General features: G+C 49.1%; 1 protein-coding gene across 7 annotated transcripts in view; it reads left to right on the top strand.

Moving 5' to 3' along the window:
• Shank2 (SH3 and multiple ankyrin repeat domains 2) overlaps window positions 1–24264 on the top strand; it is a 439464-nt gene that overhangs the window by 64242 nt on the left and 350958 nt on the right. For all 7 annotated transcript variants that reach the window (XM_087908252.1, XM_087908251.1, XM_087908250.1 and 4 more), the window contains exons 4-8: window positions 4074–4277; window positions 5370–5441; window positions 8876–8984; window positions 22505–22656; window positions 23961–24128. In XM_087908252.1, the coding sequence (XP_087764378.1) occupies window positions 4074–4277; window positions 5370–5441; window positions 8876–8984; window positions 22505–22656; window positions 23961–24128 (705 nt within the window). The remainder of the gene's footprint in view (window positions 1–4073; window positions 4278–5369; window positions 5442–8875; window positions 8985–22504; window positions 22657–23960; window positions 24129–24264) is intronic.

Raw genomic sequence — 24264 nt, 5'->3', positions numbered from 1 at the left:
CCATCGTTACCATCAAGGTTATCCACATCATCACCATCAACGACGTCACCATCATCTTCACCGTGATCCTTACCACCGTCATTGCCAGTTCTTACTTTTCTATTGCTGTCATGAAACACCACAATCAAAGCAACTTATAAATGAAAGGGTTTAATTCGGCTTGTGGTCGGAGAGGGTAGGAGTCCATGAGGCAGAGTGAAGGACAACTGAGAGCTTACATCTTGATCTACAATCATGGGTGTGCTGGTGTGGAATAAGAAATGGCACCCATAGACTTATATTTGTGAATGTTTAGGGAGTGCCATTAGGAGTTGTGGCCTTGTTGAAGTAGGTGTGGCCTTGTTTGAGAAAGGGTATCACTGTGGGTGGACTTTGGGGTTTCAGATGCCCAAGTCTGGTCCAGGGTCCCTTGCTCTTGCTGCTGCCTGCTGATTCAGATGTAGAACTCTCAGCTATTTTTCTAGCACCATGTCTGCTTGCATACCCTTGCTTCCTGCATTGATGCTAATGGACTAAACTCCTGAACTGGAAGTCAACCCCAGTTAGATGTTTTCCTTTATAAGAGTTGCTGTGGTCATAGTGTCTCTTCACAGTAATAGAAACCCTAAGACTATGAGGGGGAGAGACAGAGAGAGAGAGAGAGAGAGAGAGAGAGAGAGAGAGAGAGAGAGAGAAAGAGAATGTTCAAGAGCACATTTGGGAATGACAAGAGTCTTTTGAAACCCCAAAGCTTACCCCAGTAGCACACCTCCTTCAATAAGTCCACACCTCTTAATCCTTCCCAAACAGTTCTACCATCTAGGAACTAAGCATTCAATCACATGAGCCTGTAGGGGCCGTTCCCATTCAAACCACTACAACTGTCATCATTAATCACCATCTACGTCACTGTCACCATTACCACCACCACCATCACCATCACTGCCACCACCTGGTAAGCCTCTCCAGAATCACTCTAATTGACTTGCCCAGATGTGTGTCTCCTAGGTGATTCACATCCGGTTAAGTTGATCTTAAGATTAAAGGTCAGCAGCAGGTGATTTACATGTTTGTTTCTTCACGTAGCTGTTGTAACTGACCCCAGGTTAGGTGGCCAAGCCAACAAATGTGCCCAGGAATCCTCTGAGTCCAGGTGTCTGAGATCAAGGTGCTAGGAGGTGTTCCCCAGGATGCTCCCAGGAAGCCTCTGTCCCACTCTCCAGTTCTGGAGATTTGCTGGAGACCTTTATCTGTCTTGCCTTATAGGAACATCATCCCTATTATCTTCCTGAAGTGTCCATCCTATGCACTTTCTGTGACATTCACATTTGCCATCTCTACAATGCCACTACATTGGGTGAGGCACACCCTCCTCCAGTGCAGCCCCATCTTAATTGACCACACCTGCAAAAAACCCATTTCTAAATAGACAACTGTCTTCTTGGGGGGCATAGCCCTTGGTAAGTAATATTGCTTATGGCCACATTTATTTCTGGCTGCCATGTGGTCGGAGTGAGGCCCAGAGTTTGACTGAGGAATCAGCACAGGGCAGATTAGGAGGGCTTGTCCAGCTGGTGGGTGGAAGACCCAGATCTTGCTGACCTCTGAACTCCTGCTCTTCCCGGAAGGGTCTCCATGTGGCAGCTCTAGTGCTTCCCAGCGCTGCTGCTTTGTTTCTCAGGGTTGCCTCTTGCACCAGGGAGGCACAGACTGGGCCTCGCCGCTCTGCCCACCAAATGGCAGTGAGCGCCGGTCTTTGTGTAACCTACAATGGCAGACAAATCCTCTGGGAGGCGGCACACAGCCCTGGGCCCCTCTAGGCACTTGCCAGTTGGCAGGTGCTTGTCAGCTATGGGGAGGGCTGGGAAAGTGCTCTGTAATGTGGGTGTGAGGGCACCTGAGTGGGGACGGCCCATCTGTGTACTGTAACCCGAATCTTTCAATGATTCCTGAACTGGGAGTGGTGGCTTACCAGCAGCCCCAGGAGGCTGTATCTCTTACCACGCTTTTGGTTCATCAAGATCACAGAGGGGGTCTCACCTAGCCACCATGGATGGAGGGGGGCCCATGTGACTCCTCGCTGGAAGGAACTACTGGTCCCACCAGGTCTTGTAACCCAGGAAGGTCAGAGGGTCACTCTGAACTCAGCCAGTGACACCTGAGAGGGGCCAACGGGAGTGTTCATTCATGTGTTGGGTGTCGGCTTCCCTGGCTGGGGCTGTAGCTGCTAGGCCAATGTTCAGTATTGACAGCAGCTGAGCCGTTCTGCAACTGTGAGAACCTGGTGCTCTGTGTCTGGATCCTGAAGGCAGCAAGGCCTTATGAACCCTGAGGCAGGCACACACAGAATCCTCTTGCTAAGCACTAGTTCCAGCATCTTTCAGTCAGCCCTCAGCTCTTCCCGCCTGTCTTTGCAGTAGGAAAGCACACCCCAGAACCCTGCTATGCTGAACAGTAGAAACCAATTTTAATCCAACACACATGAGACATCTTGGTTAGACTCGGACCTGGTCTTGCCTTGTCTTTCCTTGGCTTCCAAGGAGTGCCACAAAAGGCCACTGGGAACAACAACCAAGTTGTCACTATTCCAGTTCTTAGAGGGGGGGAATGCATCTTTTGGAGTGTGCGTGATGGATTTGGAGGCCCCATTGGTGCTATTTAACCATTGAAGAAATTGCCTCTTCCAGTAATTGGTCTAACAACCACCCCCACAACCCTGATCAAGTAGTTTCTTGTGATTTCCAGTCCTTACTCTTCAAGTGGCACATATAGGTTGAGTTTTGGGTTTTCCATTTTCATGTACGTGATGTGGTATGCATGTACGCATGCATGCTTGCATATGAATGAGCACATGAGTGCCCAAGGTTGATGTCTAGAATCATCCTTGATTGCTCTTTCAGCTTATTGACTGAGGCAGGGTCTAGGGTGTCTATCAAATCAAACCCAGAGCTCACCCATATGGCTCATGTCACTAGCCAGCTTGCTCTGGCAGATGCGCTGCCTCTGACATCTGAGGCTGGAATTACAGGTGTCGGCCACACCCACCTGCCATTTATATGAGTTCTAGGGATCTGAATGCCAGTCTTCACCTTTTACCACAGAGCAATCTCTCCAGCTATGTAGGGAATACAGTTCTGATTTTCTGTTTGGATACAGTGCTGGTGATGTGAAAGCTCTCATCCCTCAGGCCTCCCAGACAACATGTCCTCGGTGTTCAAGTAGCTAGAGAGCAAGCCATGCACATCTCAAGTGGCACTGTCGTACAGTCGGCCGCTGCCCCAGGGGTTCCATATAAGTGGACTGAGAATCGTGCACAAAACGATTTTATCTTCATCGGGATGGAATGTGACTTTCGCATAGATGTACAGTGTATCTATTAGGCACTAAGAGCAAACAGGGAATCATGCAGTCTATCCAACCCGTGTCCTATGGGCCGCATGTGTCCCAGAACACCTGTGAATGCCTGAAAACAGAAGTGACATTTCTTTTTCTTGCTAACTCTACTGCAGTTCTCAAACATGAACTCTGTAGATGGCAATGGTGTGCCATTTGGGAGATGTGTGGAAGTTTAAAAACATATCATCATGAGGAACCTGAGTGTCCATCGATCTGGAGATTCAGAGGGGTTCCTGTAAGCCCCAGGATATCTTAGGGACAGTTGTGCTGAACTGAGACTCTCAATGTATCCTCTTACCACCACAGTGCACTCGTGTGTGAGTGCGCGTGCGCACACGTGCACACATATGTGTGCTGGTGTGCATGTATGTGCATATGATAATCTTGACGTCAGTCCTAGACTGGCTGCTCAGGGAGTCGTGGGGATTAACTTGTTTACCTCCCCAGTGCTGGGATTTTGTGTGGGTTCTGGGGCTTCAGCGTAGGTTCCATGCTTAGATGGCAGGCACTCCATTGACTCCCAGCCTGGTTGATTTGCCTTGCTTTCTCAGTCTTTCTGTCCTCGAGGCAAAGGGAAACTTTTCTTTGGGGCAGAGGGGACAGAAACAGAAGGAGTGGGACTCCTTTGATCCTGTGCCCAGGTTGGTGGCTCTGATGACCTTTGGCATCCCTGACCCATGTCTCTGTTCTCCCCACAGAAGTGCATTCGATTTAACCCAGATGCCACCGTGTGGGTGGCCAAGCAGCGAATCTTGTGTACCCTGAACCAAGGCCTGAAGGATGTACTCAACTATGGGCTCTTCCAGCCGGCCAGCAATGGGCGGGACGGCAAGTTCCTGGATGAGGAACGGCTGCTGCGGGAATACCCACAGCCCACGGGCCAGGGTGTGCCTTCCCTGGAGGTGAGTAGCCAAGTGTGACTGTGTGAGAGCTGGCGCTGTGCAGCCTGGGTGCAGCTGAGGGCAGCTTCTTAGCCAGGTCACCGTTTGTTTCAGATTAGAAAATTATGAACCCTGTAGTTAAAGTCTGGCTCCTTTGGACCATCCTTCTTAGGTATGTGTGTGTGTGTGACAGGTACTTGATGGTGCTTCTTGGTGGCTTTGGGAATGTGGACCAGCAGTGTGACTAGCTAAAGACAAAAGCAAGCGCTGAGTTTGTGGCGGCATCTGGAAGTGCGCAGGAGCAGGATGCTGAACTGCAGCATTACTGTCCAGCGTGGGCATCCTCTATTCTGGCGCTGCTCCCTCCAGTTCCACCCTTTATGTGCGCTCCTTGGAGTATGACAGTCTCAGAGGAGGTCGGGAAGGAGGCACAGTGACCTGAGTTCAGGAAAGTCATTCTACTCTGGGGCCCTCTGGTGTCATTGTCCTTGTGAGACAGATGAGGAAATTGAGGCTGATGTGGGAAAAGTGACTATTCGGAGGCACTTTGCAAAGAGAGGGCCTTATGTTTCCTCTCAAAATCTCAGTCATGCCCCTCCCTTAGCGTTCTTCCTGAACCTTCTGCAGTGTCAGGGTGGAGAGGGGATATGATAAAACTGACAGCTGGGACACCACGTGCCTGGGCGTGTTGTCACCAACTCCAGGCCCACTTCTCCACTCTGCAATGAAATTTCCAATCCCAAGCAGGCAGCACCGTTGTGAGGAGCCAGTGGGAGCCTCTGAGTCCTGAGCAGAGGGGCGCATGGGATGCCCAGACCAATTGAGGGCAGGTGGATTCCCACAGACTGGGATCCGGCAGGATGAGGCTACGCTAGTGATGTGTCCGTCTACCGTACCCTCTGCACCAGCTGGGCACTGGCTTCCACAGCTGAGAGACTGCCCCTGTCCTGATGGCTGCTGGATGATGGGACTCTTGGGGGATGGGCTCTGCAGCACAGATACCAGTGTCTTGGTTAAAACTGGAGTGCCTTGTGCTTGGCGAGGTCACTTTTCCTCCGAGCACCCGTGTCTAACATCTAGTCACCTGCAATCTTCTACCTGTTTCCATGGCAGTTTCGCTATAAGAAGCGTGTGTACAAGCAGTCCAACCTGGACGAGAAGCAACTGGCCAGGCTCCACACAAAGGTATGGGGGGTGGGGTGGGTAATCCTTCCTCTACCCCTCAGGTCCCCTCTGATCCTGCTGTGTTGTCTTTGGCGGGCTCATCCCCTTGGGAGGAGCCCCTGGGTACCTACCTGTGGGATGAGGCCAGGCTGGGGCATGCAGGTGGATGGCACTGCCTCCCCGTGCACGTGGCCTGAGACCTAGCCAGACAGCAGTCAGCAAGGTGACTCAAAGAGGCTGGTGGAGGCTGAACAGAGGGTTGCCGCCCCCTGGTGCCCCAGAGAGGTCAAAAGGCAGCAGTGATACAGTGGGATGTGGTGAGCGCTGCCTCTGACCATAAGAACAGACCTTAAAAAGGCAGAAAGTGCTGGCAGCAATGGGAAGAGAGGGCTATGCTAGCTAGAGGGCACTGTGCCCAATGAAGACACAGTGAGTACTCGCGACGTGCAATCCAGGCATATCAGTGAGGCCACGTGTGCCAGGAGCATGCATGAAACAGGAAGCAGTGATCCTGGGGCATGTGGGTGGAGCCTGAAGGGCATGGAGTGGACCCTGGTTCCCCTTAGGTACTCCTGGGATGCCTGATGCTTGCCTGACGGTGGAGGGTGCACACGGCTTTCACAACCCACAGTTCCTTATTTCTCCATGGATGCAGGGTTTCTACTGTGGGTTTCATTCTCTTGTCTTCAGTTAATTTTTAAAAATTAAGTTCCTTGACAGTCGCATGCTGTATAAATACATTATCATTACTCTACAATCCTCTCTTCTCTCCCCCTCATTCCTGTCAGCCCCCATACTCCCTGTCAATCTCATTCTTCCAGGGCCAGTGGGTGAAGTCTATCCACTGGAGCCTGGTGGGGTCACCAGTGGATTCACGACTGAAGCCAGTGACTCCCCCATTTCCTTGAATGTGTCTGCAAATAGTGCAGCAATGAGGGGTCGACCAGAGCCTCTCTTCCATCCTTGCCTGACTATTGATAGACCCACTGTTGTCCTGACTCAGTGCAGGCATTCACAGCGAGTTCAAGGCTGCAATGTCTGTGCCTTCCCAGGAGAGGGCACTGTGCAGCCCTTCTCCCTGTCTTCCAGCTTCTACATTCTTTCCTCCCATTCTTCCGTAATGTTCCCTGAGCCTTAGAGGGGATAGTGCTAAAGTCTCATTTCAGGCTGAACAGTGAGCAGTTACTTATTCTCAGCAGCTGTGCAGTCACAAGGAAGATGGCTTCTCTGATTAAGACTGAGAGAAACATTATTTGTGCAGTGGTTCTCAATCTTCCTAACTCTGCATACCTTTAATACAGTTTCCCATTTGTGGTGAACCCCCAATCATAAAATTATTTTCATTGCTGCTTCATAACTCTAATTTTGCTACTGTTATGAATCATAATGTAAATATCGTTGTTTTCCGATGGTCGTAGGCAACCCCTGGGTCATTGTTCTCCAGGGGCTTGTGACCCACAGGTTGAGAAACACTGGTTTATGAGACCAAATGGATAACTTGATGCTATGTCACTTTAGTAAAGCTATAGTATTTCCTTCCTAGGGCTGGCAACTGCCCCTGCCATGTGTTTTTGGCATAGTTTACAGCACTAGGCTTGGATTTCTCCTGTGGAGTGGGCCTCAGAGCCAACCAGGGAGTGATTGGTTACTCCCATAACTGTTATGCTACTGTGATACTATTGCCCAGAAGATTGACGTCATGGTTCATAGAATTTATAGCTAGGAAAGACCGTTGGTGCCTTATCTCCCCCTAGATAAGGCTATTTCATCACCTTTTAGAATTATGAAAGCTGGCTGCCTAGGAGGAAGTGTCCAGCTCAGGTCCAGCTTGATTTCTGTGTATTATGCAACAAGCCAAGCCATCTCTTCAGTCCTAGGGTCCCATCGTCTATTTCTGATTAACAACCAAGACAAACGGTACCAACCTGTATTGTTTTAAGGGCCTCTGTGGCCTCTCTGACCAACGCTGTTTTAATTTTATCTTATGTTACCATTGGTAGCTGGTAGATGCGCATCACTTGGCCCCCTGTCCTTGGGTCTGTCCCTCCCCAACTGTCCTTGGCTTCTCAGCTGTGTTCTGGCCAAGTATGGTCCAGGCTTTCCTTGTGTATTTTCTTCCCTGATCCTGGAATTCACACGGATATAGCTGACCCCAGCATCTGAGGATTTCTCTGTTTTTATTATTGCTGCTGTTATTTAATGTGTAGATACAAATACTTGTGAATTTAAAGAAAGGTGCCCATGAGTAAATAGCCGCTGTTTAAATGACACTCTAGGTTTTGGACATTTGTTCCAAAACCAGACTGTAAGATGTTCGGATGGGAATCCAGCCCATGGCAGGTGCCTGGAAGGCCCAGGCACATCATCAAATGAAAAAACCACAGTGCTTCTATCCTGTGTTGTGGAAACTGTGAATTGGGATGAGGGTGGGACCCAAGAGAGATGCTGGGCTCTTCCGGATCTGTGGCCAGGCTACCTGCTGAGGCAGCAGGCTTGGGGAAGCTGAGGTTCCGTGGTGACCTGTGTGATTTCCCAAGGAATGGACTAGGTGTCCCCCAGGGCAGGTGTCACTGTTTTTGCTCTGGGATTACTGGGGTGAGGTTCAGCAGTCTCCTTTTACAGATGAGACCTCAGCTGCTTCGTTTCTGGGATGGGAGTGGAGGGTCTGAGCCGGGCCTGGAGACTGTCAGGTGTCACTCTGCCCCAGGTGATCGCTCTCTTCATGGGAGAGCATCTTGTCCCCAAATGTGGAACCCGCTCCTGCTTCAAAACCATAGGCAGACTGGTGTTCCCACAGCTCCAGAGCTCTTGGCTGTCTGACATCACAGTCAGAATTTGGATTTCCTGGTGTCCAGGTTATGACTGTCAGTGGTGGTAGAATGAGCTCTCTGGGACCCCTTTAGATGGCTGTGAACCCCACTCATCGGGGCTCTACCCTAATGACCCAGAGATCTCTAGTACCGTTATTCAGGGATTACAGTTCACTGTGTGCATTATGGAGGGACAGACATTGAGACCTTGGTACAGAGGTGGTGAACAGCTAGGTTTCTGAGTCATTCATCCAAGACAGGCCCATGATGTTGGCTGTGTGTTGACCCCACTCTCGGTCCCATGTGAGTCTTGGGGTCAGCAGTACCCTGCACAGAGGAGACCAGTGCCTCCTAGTGGACAGTCTTCTCTTAGTCTATAAAGATCCCTCCCTCCCTCTCTTCTTCCCTCCTTACTTCCTTGGTATAGGCAGTCCAATCTGGATTTGAAATCACTATGTAGCTAAGGATGACCTTGAACCTCTGATCCTCCTACCTTCATCCTCTGAGTACTGGCACTAGCGGTGTGCACCAGCATACCCAGTTTGTGCAATACTAGGCTTAAGCCTCATGCCCACTGAGCCATGCCCCCTGCTCTTTATAAATACATTTTTTTCCCCAAGTCATTTCCGTTTCATTCTTTTCCAGACCAATCTGAAGAAGTTTATGGACCACACTCAGCATCGCTCAGTGGAGAAGCTGGTCAAGCTGCTGGACAGAGGCCTGGATCCCAACTTCCATGACCTGGAGACTGGAGGTGGGTGGCCAGGCGGGAGGTCTTCATCCGTCTCTGGTGAGGCGGGCCTCTGGTGAGGCGCGAGTGCAGGGAACCGTGACTCTGCATCTCTCACGCCGTCCTGGCTTTTATCTGGGCTCCGAAGTGGCTCCTCATTCATGTAACTTCTGCTCTGAAGGCCCGTGTTTTTCTCCTTGCTGTCTGAGTCTCCAGCTCAATGCACGCACACAGTAGGTGTTCTGTGCGTAAATGTTAGGAAAGGGGGAGAGCGAATGGATGCTATACATGTGTGGGCTGTTGCCTGTTGACCCTGGGGTCTCCAGCACAGCCCCCTAGCTGGATGTGCTAACCAGCCAGCACCGCAGCATGTGTGGGGCTTTCCCTTTGCCTGGGTGCAGGCTTTTTCACAGACGGGCAGGTGTTTGCACTTGTCTCGTGCTCCCTGCCAGATGCTGAGTTCCTTAGGCTTGAAATCTCCTTGGGAGAAAGCTGCACAGGCAGGGGAGAGGTCTCTCAGCTCTGCATGGCCAACACTTGATCCATCTGTTCTTTGCTGTGGGGTAGACCTCGGCTTTGTGGGGTGCTGCCACAGCCTTACTAGATGCCAGTAGCTTCCCCAGTTAGGACAACCCAAAGTGCCTTCCCATGTTGCTAGTATCACCTGATTTTACTGGGTGGAGCTTGATCGCAGCCCTGGTGAACACTGTGGATGATATGGCTGAGGTGGCAGGCAGAGGGCAGGGGACTCTCCGCAGCAGCTTCGGTCTATTTGGCTTGGTGTGTGATCTGGGAGATGCCGGAGATACTTGACCTTAGTGGCAGGGTACTTTTACCTCCCTTTCCTCCTCTTTCTCTCCCTTTCCTAACAGGACAACCCAAGTCCACTGCTGGCTCCCACATGGCTTCTTGTCACACCTCAAAATTACCACGCACACAAGATATGGAGGTGTCTTATAAAGTGTGGATCTTGTTTGTCATTTGGGGCAGTCTGACTGACCCCTTAGGCTGAGGTGGCCCCCACTGGGTGCTGGTCTAGCTGGCAGTGATGGGGGGCTGGGTCACCTCTTTGCTCCTGAGTTTCTTTGGGTTTATCTGTGAGTAGCATGAAAACTGGGAGAGGGCTCATTTCTGAGGATGAAGATGGCATCTAAGATACCAGGAGAAAAACTCATTAGTGGCCCTGGCTGGGGACCTGAGAGGAGGTCGTGCCTGGAAGAGCTGGCCCCAGCCCGAGGTAGAAGCTCCTGGGGAAGAAGGTGGTGTTTATGTGCATTGTGGTGTCAGGATGCTTCCCGTGACCTCAAGAATCCTGACCTTATACTGTCTGGTACCCGCTTTTATCATGGCTTACGTCAGTTATTCTCAGCGTGTTTGCCTCCTGATGGGAGCCCCGGCTCCTTTGCCCCCATCCCCTTTTACATCAGTGTCTCTAGTTCTGGGTTTCAAAGCAGCCATCCCAGGCCAGTCCAGACCCTGACTGGACTCCCCAGCTGACACCGACTGTTTTGGAGCAGAGGTTGCATGTGGAGCCTCCTCTGAGCCCCACCTGGAGCTAGAATAGAGGCAGTAATGATGGGCAAGGAGCTGGTACTTAGAGAAATTCCAAGAAATCCTACGCCCTTGGCACTGAGTAGGAGAGACCCGGGAGCGCAGAGCCCTGAGCCCACAAGTGATTAGTATTCTGTGTTCTCTGAAATACGGTCGGCCTTGTATCTGTGGGTCTCAGATTCTGTGAAACTCCTGATCCAACTATGCAGGAATTGACAAAGAAAAACAGAAGTGTTATCTGTCCTGAAGGCATTCAGACTTTTCTCGCCTGTCATTGTCCCCTAATGAAGCACACTGAAACCTACTCACTGCTCAATTGAATCCATTGGCCGTAGAATGATCTAGAGATGATTAAAAGTAAAATACGACGTGGCTTTATCGAAGGGGCTTGTGGTGCCCTTTTAATCCCAGCACTTGGGAAGCAGAGGCAGGTGCAGCTCTGTGAGTTCAAGGTCAACCTTGTCTACAAAGTAAATTCCAGGACAGCCTGAACTGCCACAGAGACAGATCCTGTCTGAAGAAAAAGAATAAGGAGGAGGAGGAGGAGAAATAGGAAGAAGATCATCTTCACATCAGTGGGACTCTTGGCATCCCAGGGGCCCTGGACCTTGTCCTCCGTGGGCACCAACAGACAACTGTGCATCTACAGCTCAGTCGGGAGGTTAACTGATTAAAAACGAGCAAACCAGGAGAAAAGCAACCGATATCCTAAGCGGGTCCTGGTCAAGGGCGGCTGTTCTAAGCTCACCAGCAAAGGCAGTACCAGCCAGAGGGGGGCTGAAGAGTGCAACAGACATACGGGGGGGGGGACACACCATTCTAGAAACCCTCATCTACCTCACCCACAGAGAGCTTGGGGTTTGGGGTTTGACAGAAATCATTATTTATAGTTTTGTTGTTGTTGGTGGTGGTGGTGGTGGTGGTGGTGGTAGTGTGTGTGTGTGTGTGTGTGTGTGTGTGTGTGTGTGTATGTGTAGGTGCTAGTGTAGGGTGTCTATGGAGGGCAAAGGACAACCTTCTGTCTTTCTGGAGCTGTCCACACCCCCTTTCTTTGAGACAAGGTCTCTCACTATGGTGCTCCCAAGCGATGCTAGGCTAGCTAGCTAGTGAGCCCCGAGGGTCCACCTGGCTCTGCCTCCCCTGCAGTGGGATTATAAGTGGATGCCACTATGCCTGACTTTTCCTGTAGATTCAGGGGATCTGAACTTAGATCCTCATGTTTGTACAACAAGCACTACCAACAGAGCCCTCTCCCCAGCCCCTACACTTTTGTTCCAGAGGGGTGCTTGCCTCCTCTCACAGACTTTGCTTATGCCCGCCACATTTTGGAAGCTCCAAGCTGGGTTTGGTGACTTTCTGAGTCACTCCCTGAATAGCGCACTGGCTGCACACCAGACACCTTTGCTCGCTATGAGTCAGGTTCAGCTTCCTTGAGGCCAAGATAAACCACCAGCCCCAGCCTCAGCTCTGCATCCTTGAGTCAGTGGCACTAGGCAGCCGTAGTTGGGGCAGCAGCCATTATGGATGGAGTGACATGCAAGTGAGCTCAGAATCCTGGAGGGGTGACCCGCCACTTCAAACCACGCAGTCTGTCAACAATAGTGGATGTCCATAGCTGCTGGAAACATAAATTTCATCAAGTAGCATGAAGAGAAAACCGAAGACTTCTTCCCTAATGGAGGAGTCCTTGGGTCCCTATCTGCCATGGTGGGACCTCTGGGAGCAGATGGATGACAGCTCCATGCTCTAGAAAGGCTGCCACAATGACGACCCTAGGGACCTAGTCCATCTCTTCCCTTGTATGCTGTGGGTTTCTGAGCTTGCGGGGTGCTTAGGTGAGAAAAAGGCAGCTAGGTAATGATGCTGGAAACCTGCTGTGCACCCAAAACCTCCAGAAAAGGCCCCGAATAGCACAGTCCCCTGCCCTAGCATGGTCCCTTTCCCTAGCATAGTCCCCTGCCCTCCTGCGTCCGCAGGGCCACCTTGCTCATCTGGACTCCCTTTTAGGACCTAATTACCACCTGCCAGTCATAGTCTGCTTTCTGTCGCTGTGACAAACCCCGTGACCAGAAGCAGCTTGGGAAGACAGGGTTCATTTCAGCTTACACTTCTAGTCCACTCTGAAGGGGAGTCAGGGCAGGAACCTGGAGGCAGGAACTGAAGCAGAAGCCACGGAGGAGTGCTTCTCGCTGCCTTGTTCCCCATGCCTTACCCAGCCTGCCTTCTTATAGCATCTAGGACCGCCAGCCCAGGGGCGGCACCTCCCATAGTGGTCTGGGTCCTCCCACATCAACAGTTAATCAAGGAAATGTACCATAGGCTCGTCCACAGGCCTGTCTTATGGAGGCATTTTCTCAAGTGAGGTTTCCTCTTCCTAGACGACTCTAGCCTGTGTCAAGTTGACAAAACTCCCAAGCAGCCCAGCAAGTGAGAGAGAGGTTGCAAGCAGAGATGCTCCAGGGCTGTCAGTGGGGGGCGGGGTGTCCTCTAGCTAAGTTCTTGAGAGGCACTGTTTCCGCCCACACACGACTGTGGTGGGCTCCTGGGGAGCCCTGTACAGCTCCCACATGGCCCAATTAGAAGCTTTTGTGGACATTCTGCTTGCCTTTACGTGGAGCTCTGTGGCTTGGGGAGTGGAGGGAGCCTGTCTGATGACTTATGGTCGGTGTCTTGACTGGCACACAATGAATCTCAGCACGTGATCGATATCCCAGGAACTGCTGTGTCTGGAGGGAGTGGGGTTGTGAGACCTTGTAAACCTGAGTGTGCAGACAGCGGGAGGTATGCAAATGAAGGCAGCCCGCCGCCCGTTCATAAATACCTACCTCCAGTAAGTCGGGTGTGTCTGGTTAGTCCTTGGAGCTCTAATAAAGAGGCCTGTTGTTAGGCCCAGACACGGTACCCAGTTATTTTGAATCCTTCATCCTTTATGCGCCTGCTTCCAAGGGAGCGTGGGAAGCTCACCAAGTGCACAAGCTAGAAGATAAGGTCCATAGAATGTGGAAGGTGGACCAGGGAAGGCAGTCTGGATGGAAATGAGCTGGGGATTGGGTCTACAGTCTGAAGAGAACCAGTTTTAGGCTCACAGAAAAAAATCATACTGGGCATGGGGCGTAGCTCAGAGGCAGAGCATATAGACCGAGCCTGTCTGCCCGAGGTGTTGGGTTCCAGTCCAACTACTGCCTAAAGCCAGGTGTGGTGGCATCTGCCTGCGATTCCAACACTCAGGAGGTGGAGGCAAGAGGATCAGGAGTTCAAGGCCATCTTTAGTTGTATAGCAAGTTGGAAGCTAGCCAGGGAAACATGAGACCATGTCTCAAAAGAATCAAACAACTCTAGCCCTGAGTGTGGATCATTCCCATATGCCCCACACCAGCCTCCCTCTCACTAATAAATGGTACTTGTATGAAGTGTTTGTTACAGCCAAGGCCCAGGGTTTACGCCAGGGCTACTCTTGGGTGCCACATATTCTGTAGGGTCTGCCAAGAATGTGATTCCTGTACCATCAGGAGTTATCTGGGATCCCATCACTATCTAAACACCCCTTGTGCTTGGCCATCATCTCCTCTAAGTCACGGCCAGCTATGTCCCTGTCTTCATCTCTTCCTTTCCTAGAATGCCAGTGTGGGGACTGAGCGGTATGTTTCTGTCAGACAGGCTTCATTCCCTCAGCAGCCCGTGCCGAAGTTTCCTCTGTGTCTGTTTGTCTCTTTGCTTATTTAATTGTGTGTGTGTGTGTGTGCCCTGCACATATGTGGAGCTCAGAGGACAACTCTGTGGAGTCATTTTTCACCTTCCAATTTTATGTGGGTTCTGTGAATTGAACTCAGGTTGTCAGGTTTTCTCTGCAAGCACTTTACTTGCTGAGCCATTTCACTGGCCCAGTTCTGTTCTTCATAGTTCTGAATAATATGCTTCCCATTCAGTAGTTTTTTAAATCTGCTTACTCAAGAATGAGAGAAGATTCTATGTAGTTTTTAGCAATTATAAACATAAGTTTTCCTTTCCTCTTTTCTTTCTCTTTTATTATTTTTTTTTTGTAATTTTTTTGAGACAAAGTCCTACTCAATAGTTCAGGCTGGCTTAGACTCAAAGCAATCCTCCTGTCTCGGCCTCTCAGAGTACTGAAAAACAGGTGTGTGCTGCCATAGCCAGCTTGGACATTTATTTTCTACTCATTTGTGGAAACTCTTAGAGCACAAGTGTGACTGGGTAAAATGTGCTTTTTTTTTAAACAGTTATAGTTATTTTATTCTCTGCATATGGGTGTTTTGCCTGCGTGTACCACCTGTGTGTAGTGCCAGTGGAGGCTTAAAAGAAGGCATCAGATCTCCTAGAACTGGAGTTACAGACAGTTGTGAGCCTTCGTGTGTGTCTTAAGGTTTCTATCGCTGTGATGAAACACCATGACCATAAAGCACTTTGGGGAGGAAAGGGGTTTATTCAGCTTACACTTCCATATCACTGTTCATCATCAAAGGCAGTCAGGACAGGAACTCAAACAGGCAGGTACCTGGAGGCAGGAGCTGATGCAGAGGCCATGTAAGGGTATAGTAGGATTTGTTGGGGGAGGCCACTAGTTCATTTCCTGTTCGCCCTGACTTGAAATAATCACTCAAAAACTATATCATTTGCAATACTGTTTGGCCAATAGCTTAAACGTATTGCTAGCTAGCTCTTATATCCTAAACTAACCGATCTCCATTAATCTGTACATCACCATGGGTTCGTGTCCTTCTGACAAAGTTTTAGCTATCTCCAGTGGAGGCATCTGTCCCCGGCTGTGACTACATGGCTTCTCATTGACTCTGCCTACTCTCTCTCTATATCTCTTCTAGGCTGGCTTTACTCTGTTAAGCCATTGGCTGAAATCAGCTTCTTTATTAATCAATGGCAATAAAACATATTCACAGCATACGTCACCTCCCACATCACCTCCTCTTTTCTGTCTAAATAAAAAGGAAGGTTTTAACTTTAACATAGCAAAATTGCATATAACAAACCAGGTATCAAGCAAGAATTATAGTTAAATATTTATATCTGCTTTATCTTTTATCATAACTAAGGAAAACTATATCTAGTCTTCAACTCCATCTAAGACTCCAGAAGGATATAATATTACTGAAGTAATCAGGAAGTGCATTGTAAGCAACTTTCAAAACTCTAGAATTGACAGAGACATCTCTCTACCTGGACAGTCACCCAGAGTTCTTCTGTAATGTTGCAGGCACCCATCTTCAGCCTATTGGCCTATAGTATCTGGCAGACTTTTCCATGAAGCAGGAAATTTCAAAGACAGTTCCACCTATATTAACAATTTGTCAGTCACTTTCTTCTGTGTCCTGCAGAATATCTGGCAGACATTCATGAATCAGGAACTCCAAAGAACTGTCTCACCTTCTTAAGGCAGCTTCAGCAGTCATTTTTCTGTGGGTCCTGCAAGTCCCGTCAAGCAGTTCAGGCAAGAGCAGTTTCTTGCCCAGATGTCTAACAAACTCCATAAGGAGCCTCTTTGATGCCCATTTTCTTCTTGAGAAATCTGTCAGGAGCAGATGTGTCTCATTGTCATGAAAAGTCTTAAGTTCTTAAAACATTTTAAATCTTATATTCTGTTAGTCTTTGAGAAATTTGAAGAATAACTATCCATCTGAAATATATCTCTGTGCATCTAGAAAACCTACCTAACATGACTATAAGCTTGACTATTATAGATAACTGTCCATTAACTTGTATTTCTTAATTATACATTACATTTTTAAATGAGCTGCACAAACACAATACCTTAATCAAGAGCAGAAATATACATATAACAAAATTGACCTAAAATTTGTATCAATAGACCCAAATCCATACCAATGCAAAGTATTCATATCTATAGCATTTCCCCCTTGAAATATAAACAAACATTTATAAACAATTATTTAGGGAGTTTGGGTGTTGTTGTCTAGACTACTTCCTGCTGATTGGGGGCACTGTTAATCAGATCCTTTATGGGATATCCTGTGTGATAGGTCCATCTCAGCCAGTAGTCCTGAAGTCATCATGGATGTTGGACCATGGATCTGGGCCATTGTTTCAGGGGGTTTTGTTCGATCAAACCACATTAGTCTGGAAGGAATCCACAGGTTCTCATCCTTTGTGGAAACAAAAGCAGAACCTCTTTTCCAAAGTAACACATCCTTAGACCCAAATTTTGAAGTCAAGATACCTTTAAAATATCTATGTTGGTTTAGCTTGGCAGCCTGTACAGTACAATGAAATGTCACTCTGTACTTAGATCATTCACAGTGAAAAAATTCAAAGAAACACAATAATATACATAATGCAGACTCTCTGTGTATAGTCCATCTTTATGTGGCTTATTTTACTTACTCTATTACTTTTTGTACAAGTTTAATATTTTATTATCTTTACTCCTTTAATCTATGACTGGCTGTACTCTTTTATATTATTGACTGTCTATGTTCTTTTTCTTCTATCTCTCAAGCCTACATACATTTGTCTAACACTGTGAAACAGTTAGAGGTCTTTTTCATCTGAATTTGTCTTTATTGTGTGTGTATCTTTAATTACTTTTTGACTAGGAGTGCTTTTGTTTTTGTTATATTTTTAATGCTAAGTAGGAGTGGTCCTGCCTGTTGGCTCCACCCAGTACAACATGGCAGAGGCATGTTTGCTGCCTCTAAGAGCCATGTACATTGCCCCATTTTGTGTCTAGAATTCCTTTTTAAGCTTTCTCAGGTTTTCATGTGGATTTAGCTGGCACGTGTTGGCACACCAATCTATAGTAGGATTTGTTGGGAAAGGCTGCTCTTATATCCTAAACTAACCCATCTCCATTAATCTGTATATCACCACGAGGTCGTGTCCTACCAACAAAGTTTGGGCAAACTACATGGCTTCTCAGTGACTCTGCCTTCTCTCTCTCTCTCTCTCTCTCTCTCTCTCTCTCTCTCTCTATATATATATATATATATATATATATATATATATATATATATATATATATATCTTCTAGGCTAGCTTTACTCTGTTAAGCCATTGGCTGAAATCAGCTTCTTTATTAATGGCAATAAAACACATTCATAGCCTACATTACCTCCCACATCAGAGGGATGCTGCTTACTGACTTGCTCCTCATGGCTTCTTCAGGCTGCTTCCTAATAGAACCCAGGGCCACCATCCCAGGGACAGCACCACCAACAATGGGCTGAACCCTCTCCCATCAATTACTAATTAAGAAAATGCCCTATGAGCTTGCCTACTGCCTTATCTTATATGGAAGGGCTTTCTTAATTGAGGTTCCCTCTTCTCAAATATTTTAACTTGTGTCAAGGTAATGTAAAACGATCCAGCACAGGAGCTTAAGAGATGGCTTAGAGGTAAAACACACTGGCTGCTCTTCCAGAGGTCCTGAGTTCAGTTCCCGGCAACCACATGATGGCTTACAACCATCTGCAATGAGGTCTGATGTCCTCTTCTGGCATAGAGGTGTATAGGGGGAGCATTGTATACATAATAAGTAAATCTTAAAACAACCCCCCCCCAAAAAAAAACTGTCCAGCACAGTATGGTGACTGGGAATCAAACCCAGGTTCTCTAGAAGAGCAGTCAGTACGCTCAATTGCTAACTCATCTCCTTAGCCCCTTTGTGCTTTGTTTTGTAAGACTATGAGCTATCCTTCGAGATGCCCTGCATGGCTGCACCCCATCTCATCTGTGTTGTGATGAGGGGGCAGGACCATCTATCCTCTGTGGTTTAAGGACTCAGTGTTTTGTGTCTGATTCTCTTAAGTGCCTGCAGCCTGACCCCTGCAGCGCCCCCTTGAGGTGGGAGTGCATCTTCTGGGGACCCACAGCACAGCACTTCTTTCTTGTGTCTCTCAGCATCTGTCACTTCTCTTTGTTGAGGTTTCTGTTCAGGTGTCTCACCCACTTCGAGAGTAATTTATCAAGTTTACAAGTTCTCTTTGCAGATTGGATAGGTGCAGTTCATAAATTTGTGTTTGGTTTTGGAAATATTTTCTCTAAGTCTGTGAGTAACAGTGATTTTTACAGAGCTATTAAGTCCCTAACCCTAAGTTTTTTTTAACTTTAAGAGGTTTTTTTTTTAACTTTAAAAGTTTTATTTATGTGTATGTGTGTTAGTGTGTATGGGAGTAGTGCCCGTAGAGACCAGCAGAATACAAGGGACCTCCTGGAACAGAGTTACAGATAGTTGTGAGTTACCTGATATGGCTGCTAGGAACCAAATTCCAGACAGTGCTCTTGATTGCGGAGCCATTTCTCTGGCCCTCAGGTGTTTGTTGTTGTTGCTACTGTTGTTCATTTTTTAATAAACCTTTCTTAGACTTGCTTTGCCTTTGGGAGTTTCTGCAGACCGCTCACCCATTGCTAACATCTGAAATCAGGGTGGCTTATTTTGCCACCATGGGAGTGTTATAAAGCCCATGCATCATTCTGATTTCCTCAATTTCCTGAGATGATTTCTTTCTGTCTGGGTGAGTCAGAGGGCCAGCGCCATCTTTGCTTGTTGTGTCTCTGTAGGCCACGTGGCTTTGGCAGTTGCTGGGGCTTGTTCTCTTGGTGATGAGCTTGACAGCGTTGAGAACTGGCCTGTTGTTTATTCAGATGCCCCTCGGTGCACATTTGTTGAGGATTTTCTTCTTGACTCGACCCAGATCTCGTAAACATGAGTGAGTGTGAGGCTGGGGAGGAGCATGAGGGAGGTGAAGCATCTCTCTTGCCTTATATGGAGGGCTCCTACCATCAGCCTGCCTGATTTCTGGGGTGCTAACTTAGACCTTCTAGCATGGCCCTGTCTGCAGCCTTTCTCCCTGAGAGTCACCAGCTGAGCCTGTCCCATACAGTGCCTTTGGAAAGGGGCTCAGTTGGCACAACCCACTGTTAAGGAGTGGGGGGTTATGTCCTGCCTCCTGAAGGGCACAGTGGAGATTTATGTCTGTCTGTGAAATCCTCCTGCTGCCGTTTATTGGTTATTCAGTCTCTATGTGGGTTTTGCTTGATGCAGGTGTCCCTCCATATCTGTGAGGGATTATGGGCTGTAGGATCCCTCAGGTCTGAGCTCCAGGGATGCTCTAGTCACACAGAACCCGTCCACATCCTCAGCAGCCTGTGTCATCTCTAGATTGTTTATAAAACCTGATTCATGGACGCCGTGAAAACCACTCTTACACTGTGTTATTTCTTGGTTATATTTTATTGTTGTTACTTTCAATCTGTGCATTGCATTAACTTCCCTTGCAAAGACATGGATGAACTTCTGTTTGCTCTGGATAGAGCAGAACAAAGAAACAACTCCAAGACTAGCCCAGACCAATGATTTAGTCAGGCTTAGCTACAGGGCCACAGTAAGGAGTTACTCACAGGAGTCTAGGTGAGGGGACACTCACAGGAGCCTAGGTATGGAGTCACTCACAGGAGCCTAGGTGAGGGGACACTCACAGGAGTCTAGGTGGGACACTCAGAGGAGCCTAGGTGAGGGGACACTCAGAGGAGTCTAGGTGAGGGGACACTCATTGTAGTCTGGGTGAGAGGTCACTCATAGAAACTCGACTGAGGGGTCACTCACAGGAGCCTTGGTGAAGGGTTACTTATAAGAGTGTGGGTGACCCTAAAACAGTTGTATTTATTGCAAAGTTCCACCCCAAAATGGGTAATATCCCCTTATCTGCATGGATAGAGCCCCCTTCATTAACTTTCAATTTGTATTCTCTATAGCACAGTGGTTCTCATCCTTCCTGGCGCTGCAACCCTTTAATAATTTCCTCATGTCGTGGTGCCCCCAACCATAGAATTATTCTTGATACTACTTCACAACTAATTTTGCTTCTGTTTTGAACTGCAGTGCAAATGTCTGTGTTTTCCAGTGGTCTTAGGTGACCCCTGTGAATGGGGTCTTGGTCCACAGGTTGAGAACCATTACCTTGGAAAAGATCATATGTAGCTGATTTACATATGCCTGGGAGGGAAAGCCAGGTGGGAACAGCTGGATCTCACATCTGAATCTGATGACCTTCACTTCCCCCTAATCCTATGGGAGAATGTCCACCAGCCTGACCTTGGGGGGGTCTCTTGTCAATATCAGCACCAGCTGCTCTGATGATGATGGTGACAGCTGATATTGAGAGGCAAGTGTTTTCTGACGCTGGGGTTGGCTGCGTTCACCGGGGAGCAGTTGGCTGACACTGTGGCCTCTGAGCTCAACTGGAAAGTGGTTCCCCATGTCTTATGCTGCATCTTACATTCCACTTTTAGAGTAGCTCAGGTCAGCCTGTGTACCCCACGTCCAGTCACCACATTGTGATACATGCATCATTCCTCTCTGTGTTAGATTTTCTATCCTGGGACCTCTCAGCCTCCTAAATCAGTGTTTCAAGAAACCTGCTAGTGGTCACCCAACCCTTAAGAGAAGGACTGGTTTTCACTACCATAGTTGTTGCCTGACACGGGAGGAGACACCCCTCCAGATGCCTGATTTCTGGGACCTCTCCCATGACACACACACACATGCACACACATACTCACGCACACACATACTCATACGCATGCATACACGTGAGCGCGTGTGTGCACGCACGCGTACACACACACACAGTTTGCATGCACGTGCACAGATACACACACGGAAGACACACACACGCACACACACATGCACGCACTCACATGCACGCGCCCTCCAGCTGCTGCTTTGTATCCTACACGCTCAGCAGCTGCTCTGAGCCCTTACATCTCCACCCTGCCCTCCCTGGTGTCCTAGATCCCTGCAGTCAGGCTGGAGTTCGCAGCTGACACACCAGGGTCCCGTCTCCTTCCCTTCCTGCTGATGCCTCTTGAAATACATCCTGGTTGTTTTCTGCCTACAACACTGCCTAAAACACCCTGGGGTATTTCTAGGGTGCAGGTGTATATAACTTTAAAGTTCAGTGGTCCAAGTTCGGGGTGCCAGCTGTCTGCTTGGGTGTACATGTCAAAGTTCTAAAGTGTTTTAAACATCAAGGAAATCTCAACACATGAAAAATGAAGAACATTTTCAAGACATTGTGTTGCAAACACCCGAGTAGGCCCAGCTTTCCCATAACTTGAGGCTCACTGTTCTGGCTGGACTGACTGAGTAGTGAGCCCTTGGGATCCACTTGTCTCTGCTGGGGTGACAGACATGCTCACCTGCACCCAGCTCTTATTTGGGTGCTGGGGATTCGAACTCAGGTCCTTGTGATTGTATAGCAAGTACTTTTCCCACCAAGCTTCTTCCTCTGCCTTGATCTGAAGACTCAATAGAGGTGGTTCTCAACCTGTGGGTCGTGACCCCCCCCCCCCCGAGGGTCGCATATCAGATATTTACATTACAGTTCATAACAGTAGCAAAATTACAGTTACGAAGTAGCAATGAAATGATTTTATGGTTGGGGGCCACCACAGCATGAGGAGCTGTATGAAAGGGTCTCAGCCTTGGGAAGGCCGAGAGCCACTGCTCTAGAGTGCTGTCTCTCAGTGTCACAGTAACGTGTATGTTGTCCTGGTGCTCTGTGGCACCCAGAGGACTCCGGTTCTTATTTACATGGGAGCCTTGCAGCCTAGTTCCTGACAGCCACACGCGGTCTGTGTGTGTCATGAATCGGAAGAAGAAATGGTGCTGGCCTAGCCAGTGTCTGAGTTCCTGTGAGGGACATGCTAAGGATGGTGCCCAGGCTTCTGTCCTCAGTGAGCATGACAGGGCTCTCCAGGGTTCATGGCACCAAGGCCTGCATTGTGGAGACCCTGCTGCTACTGTTTCGATTTGCGTGTGATCCCATGTGCCCGTCATTGCCGTGGGTTGTCTGAGTCCTCCAGACTGTGTGGACCCTCGGGGGCCGTAGACTCACAGAAGAAGCTGCTCGTTTTTGAGGACTCTCATGTGGCTGAGCTCTCAGGGGGGCTTGGCCTCCTTCTCTGGATATTTGCTCTGAAACCTTTGTGTTTGGTTCCCTCAGAAACGCCCCTGACCCTGGCTGCCCAGCTCAATGACTCCATGGAGGTCATCAAAGTTCTCAGAAATGGGGGTGCACATTTGGACTTCCGTGCCAGGGATGGGATGACCGCCCTTCACAAGGCTGCCCGGATGAGGAACCAGGTTGCCCTGAAGGTATGTCCTGAACCTGTCTTGTGTGGGCAACAGATTCCTTTATCTGGTCCCCTGAACTGTCCTCATAAATGACTTCCTCCCCAGGGACCATGTTCCCTGTGCCCACTTCTGTCCCCACTGGAGCTCAGAAGGGCTGTTGAGTGCCAGGTGCTCCTGCCCCCTCTGTGGTGTAGCTGCTTCTAGAACTCAGTGCCTTAAGCCACCTTGTCCCCTCTGCTCCACAGGAAGGCTCATGTTCCCAACAAAGAGTTGGTGCTAAACCTTATTGTTGTCCCTCAGAGGAGACCTCAAATCCATGAGTAATACGGACGGCCTTGATGTCCCCCTGCATTGCATCTCCCAGAGGCAGGCCCCTGTGGACAGCCACATCTTCTCCTGAACTTCCACGTGGCTTATGCTTTGTACCCATCTACCCCATGGATACCTCCCCACCCCGTTTTCCCACACCTACCTTTCCAGGCCCATGTCCCTCCATGCCTGTCTTCCTTGCTGCCCATCTTCCCCACCCCATCTTCCCCACCCCATCTTCCCATGCCTATCTTCCCTGCCCATCTTCCCATGCCCATCTTATCTGCCCATCTTCCCTGCCCATATTCCATGCCCATCTTCCCATGCTCATTTTCCCTGCTGCCCATCTTTCCATGACCATCTTTTTGCCTCTGCCAGGCAGCATTCACCCCATCTTCCTTTCTTCCTTCCCCCCACATCTTTGCTCCTTGCCCTGTCTAGCAGAGCATGCAGCCTGTCCAGAGAGAATGTGACTCCAGCCTGCTTTCCACCAAAGCCCAGTGAGGAAGCCAGGTCACCTGGCTGCAGACTGATCTGATATGGAAGCTTTTCTCTCATTTCTCCCATCCCAACTTCACCTCAACTCTGCCTTCCTACAGGGTTCTGAGACATCCACATCTTCCTGACCCTACTCCAGAGGCTCCCTACCCCTTGACTCACTGGGGTTCCACTGTCCTGTGTGTTATTCCAAAGGCTGTGGCTCTCTTTAGTAAATGCAACCTTGATGGCTCTCCACAGCTGTCTCCTGGGATGCAGGGCTCTAGGCACCAGGAGGAACCTGTTGAGATATGGCAGTTGCAGACTGTCTCTCCTCTAGGTGCAGACCATTCCCACCTCCCTGAGCATCACCTGTCACTTCCAGTCAGCAGTTAGGACTCTCCTGTTCTGTGTGTGTCAGGGGGAACATCAGGTATCCAGGCGCGACATATCAGCGTGGTCTGTGGGAGCACGATCCATGGGTCTCTTCAGTTTGTTCCATGCATGAGTCCAGCGATGACTTTCACTTCCTTCCCTAGACCCTCTTGGAGCTCGGCGCCTCCCCAGACTACAAGGACAGCTATGGACTCACGCCGTTGTATCACACAGCCATTGTGGGGGGCGACCCTTACTGCTGCGAGCTCCTTCTCCATGAGCATGCCTCCGTGTGCTGCAAGGACGAGAATGGCTGGCATGAGATCCACCAGGTATGGCCGTGTCTCTGCCCGCCACAGCCACTGCTGAGCTCCCCCCACCCCTCCCTGCGATGCCAGACCCAGACCTCAGAGCGACCGAGCCTCAGGCCCCTTCTGGTATCTTGGATGATCCACCCCAAGGTCCTGA

The sequence above is a fragment of the Myodes glareolus genome, chromosome 7, assembly GCF_982192425.1.
Source record: "Myodes glareolus chromosome 7, mMyoGla1.1, whole genome shotgun sequence".
Taxonomy (NCBI): Eukaryota; Metazoa; Chordata; class Mammalia; order Rodentia; family Cricetidae; genus Myodes; species Myodes glareolus.
Note: the sequence above shows the minus strand (reverse complement) of the source record. Positions and strands in the feature narration are given on the sequence as shown.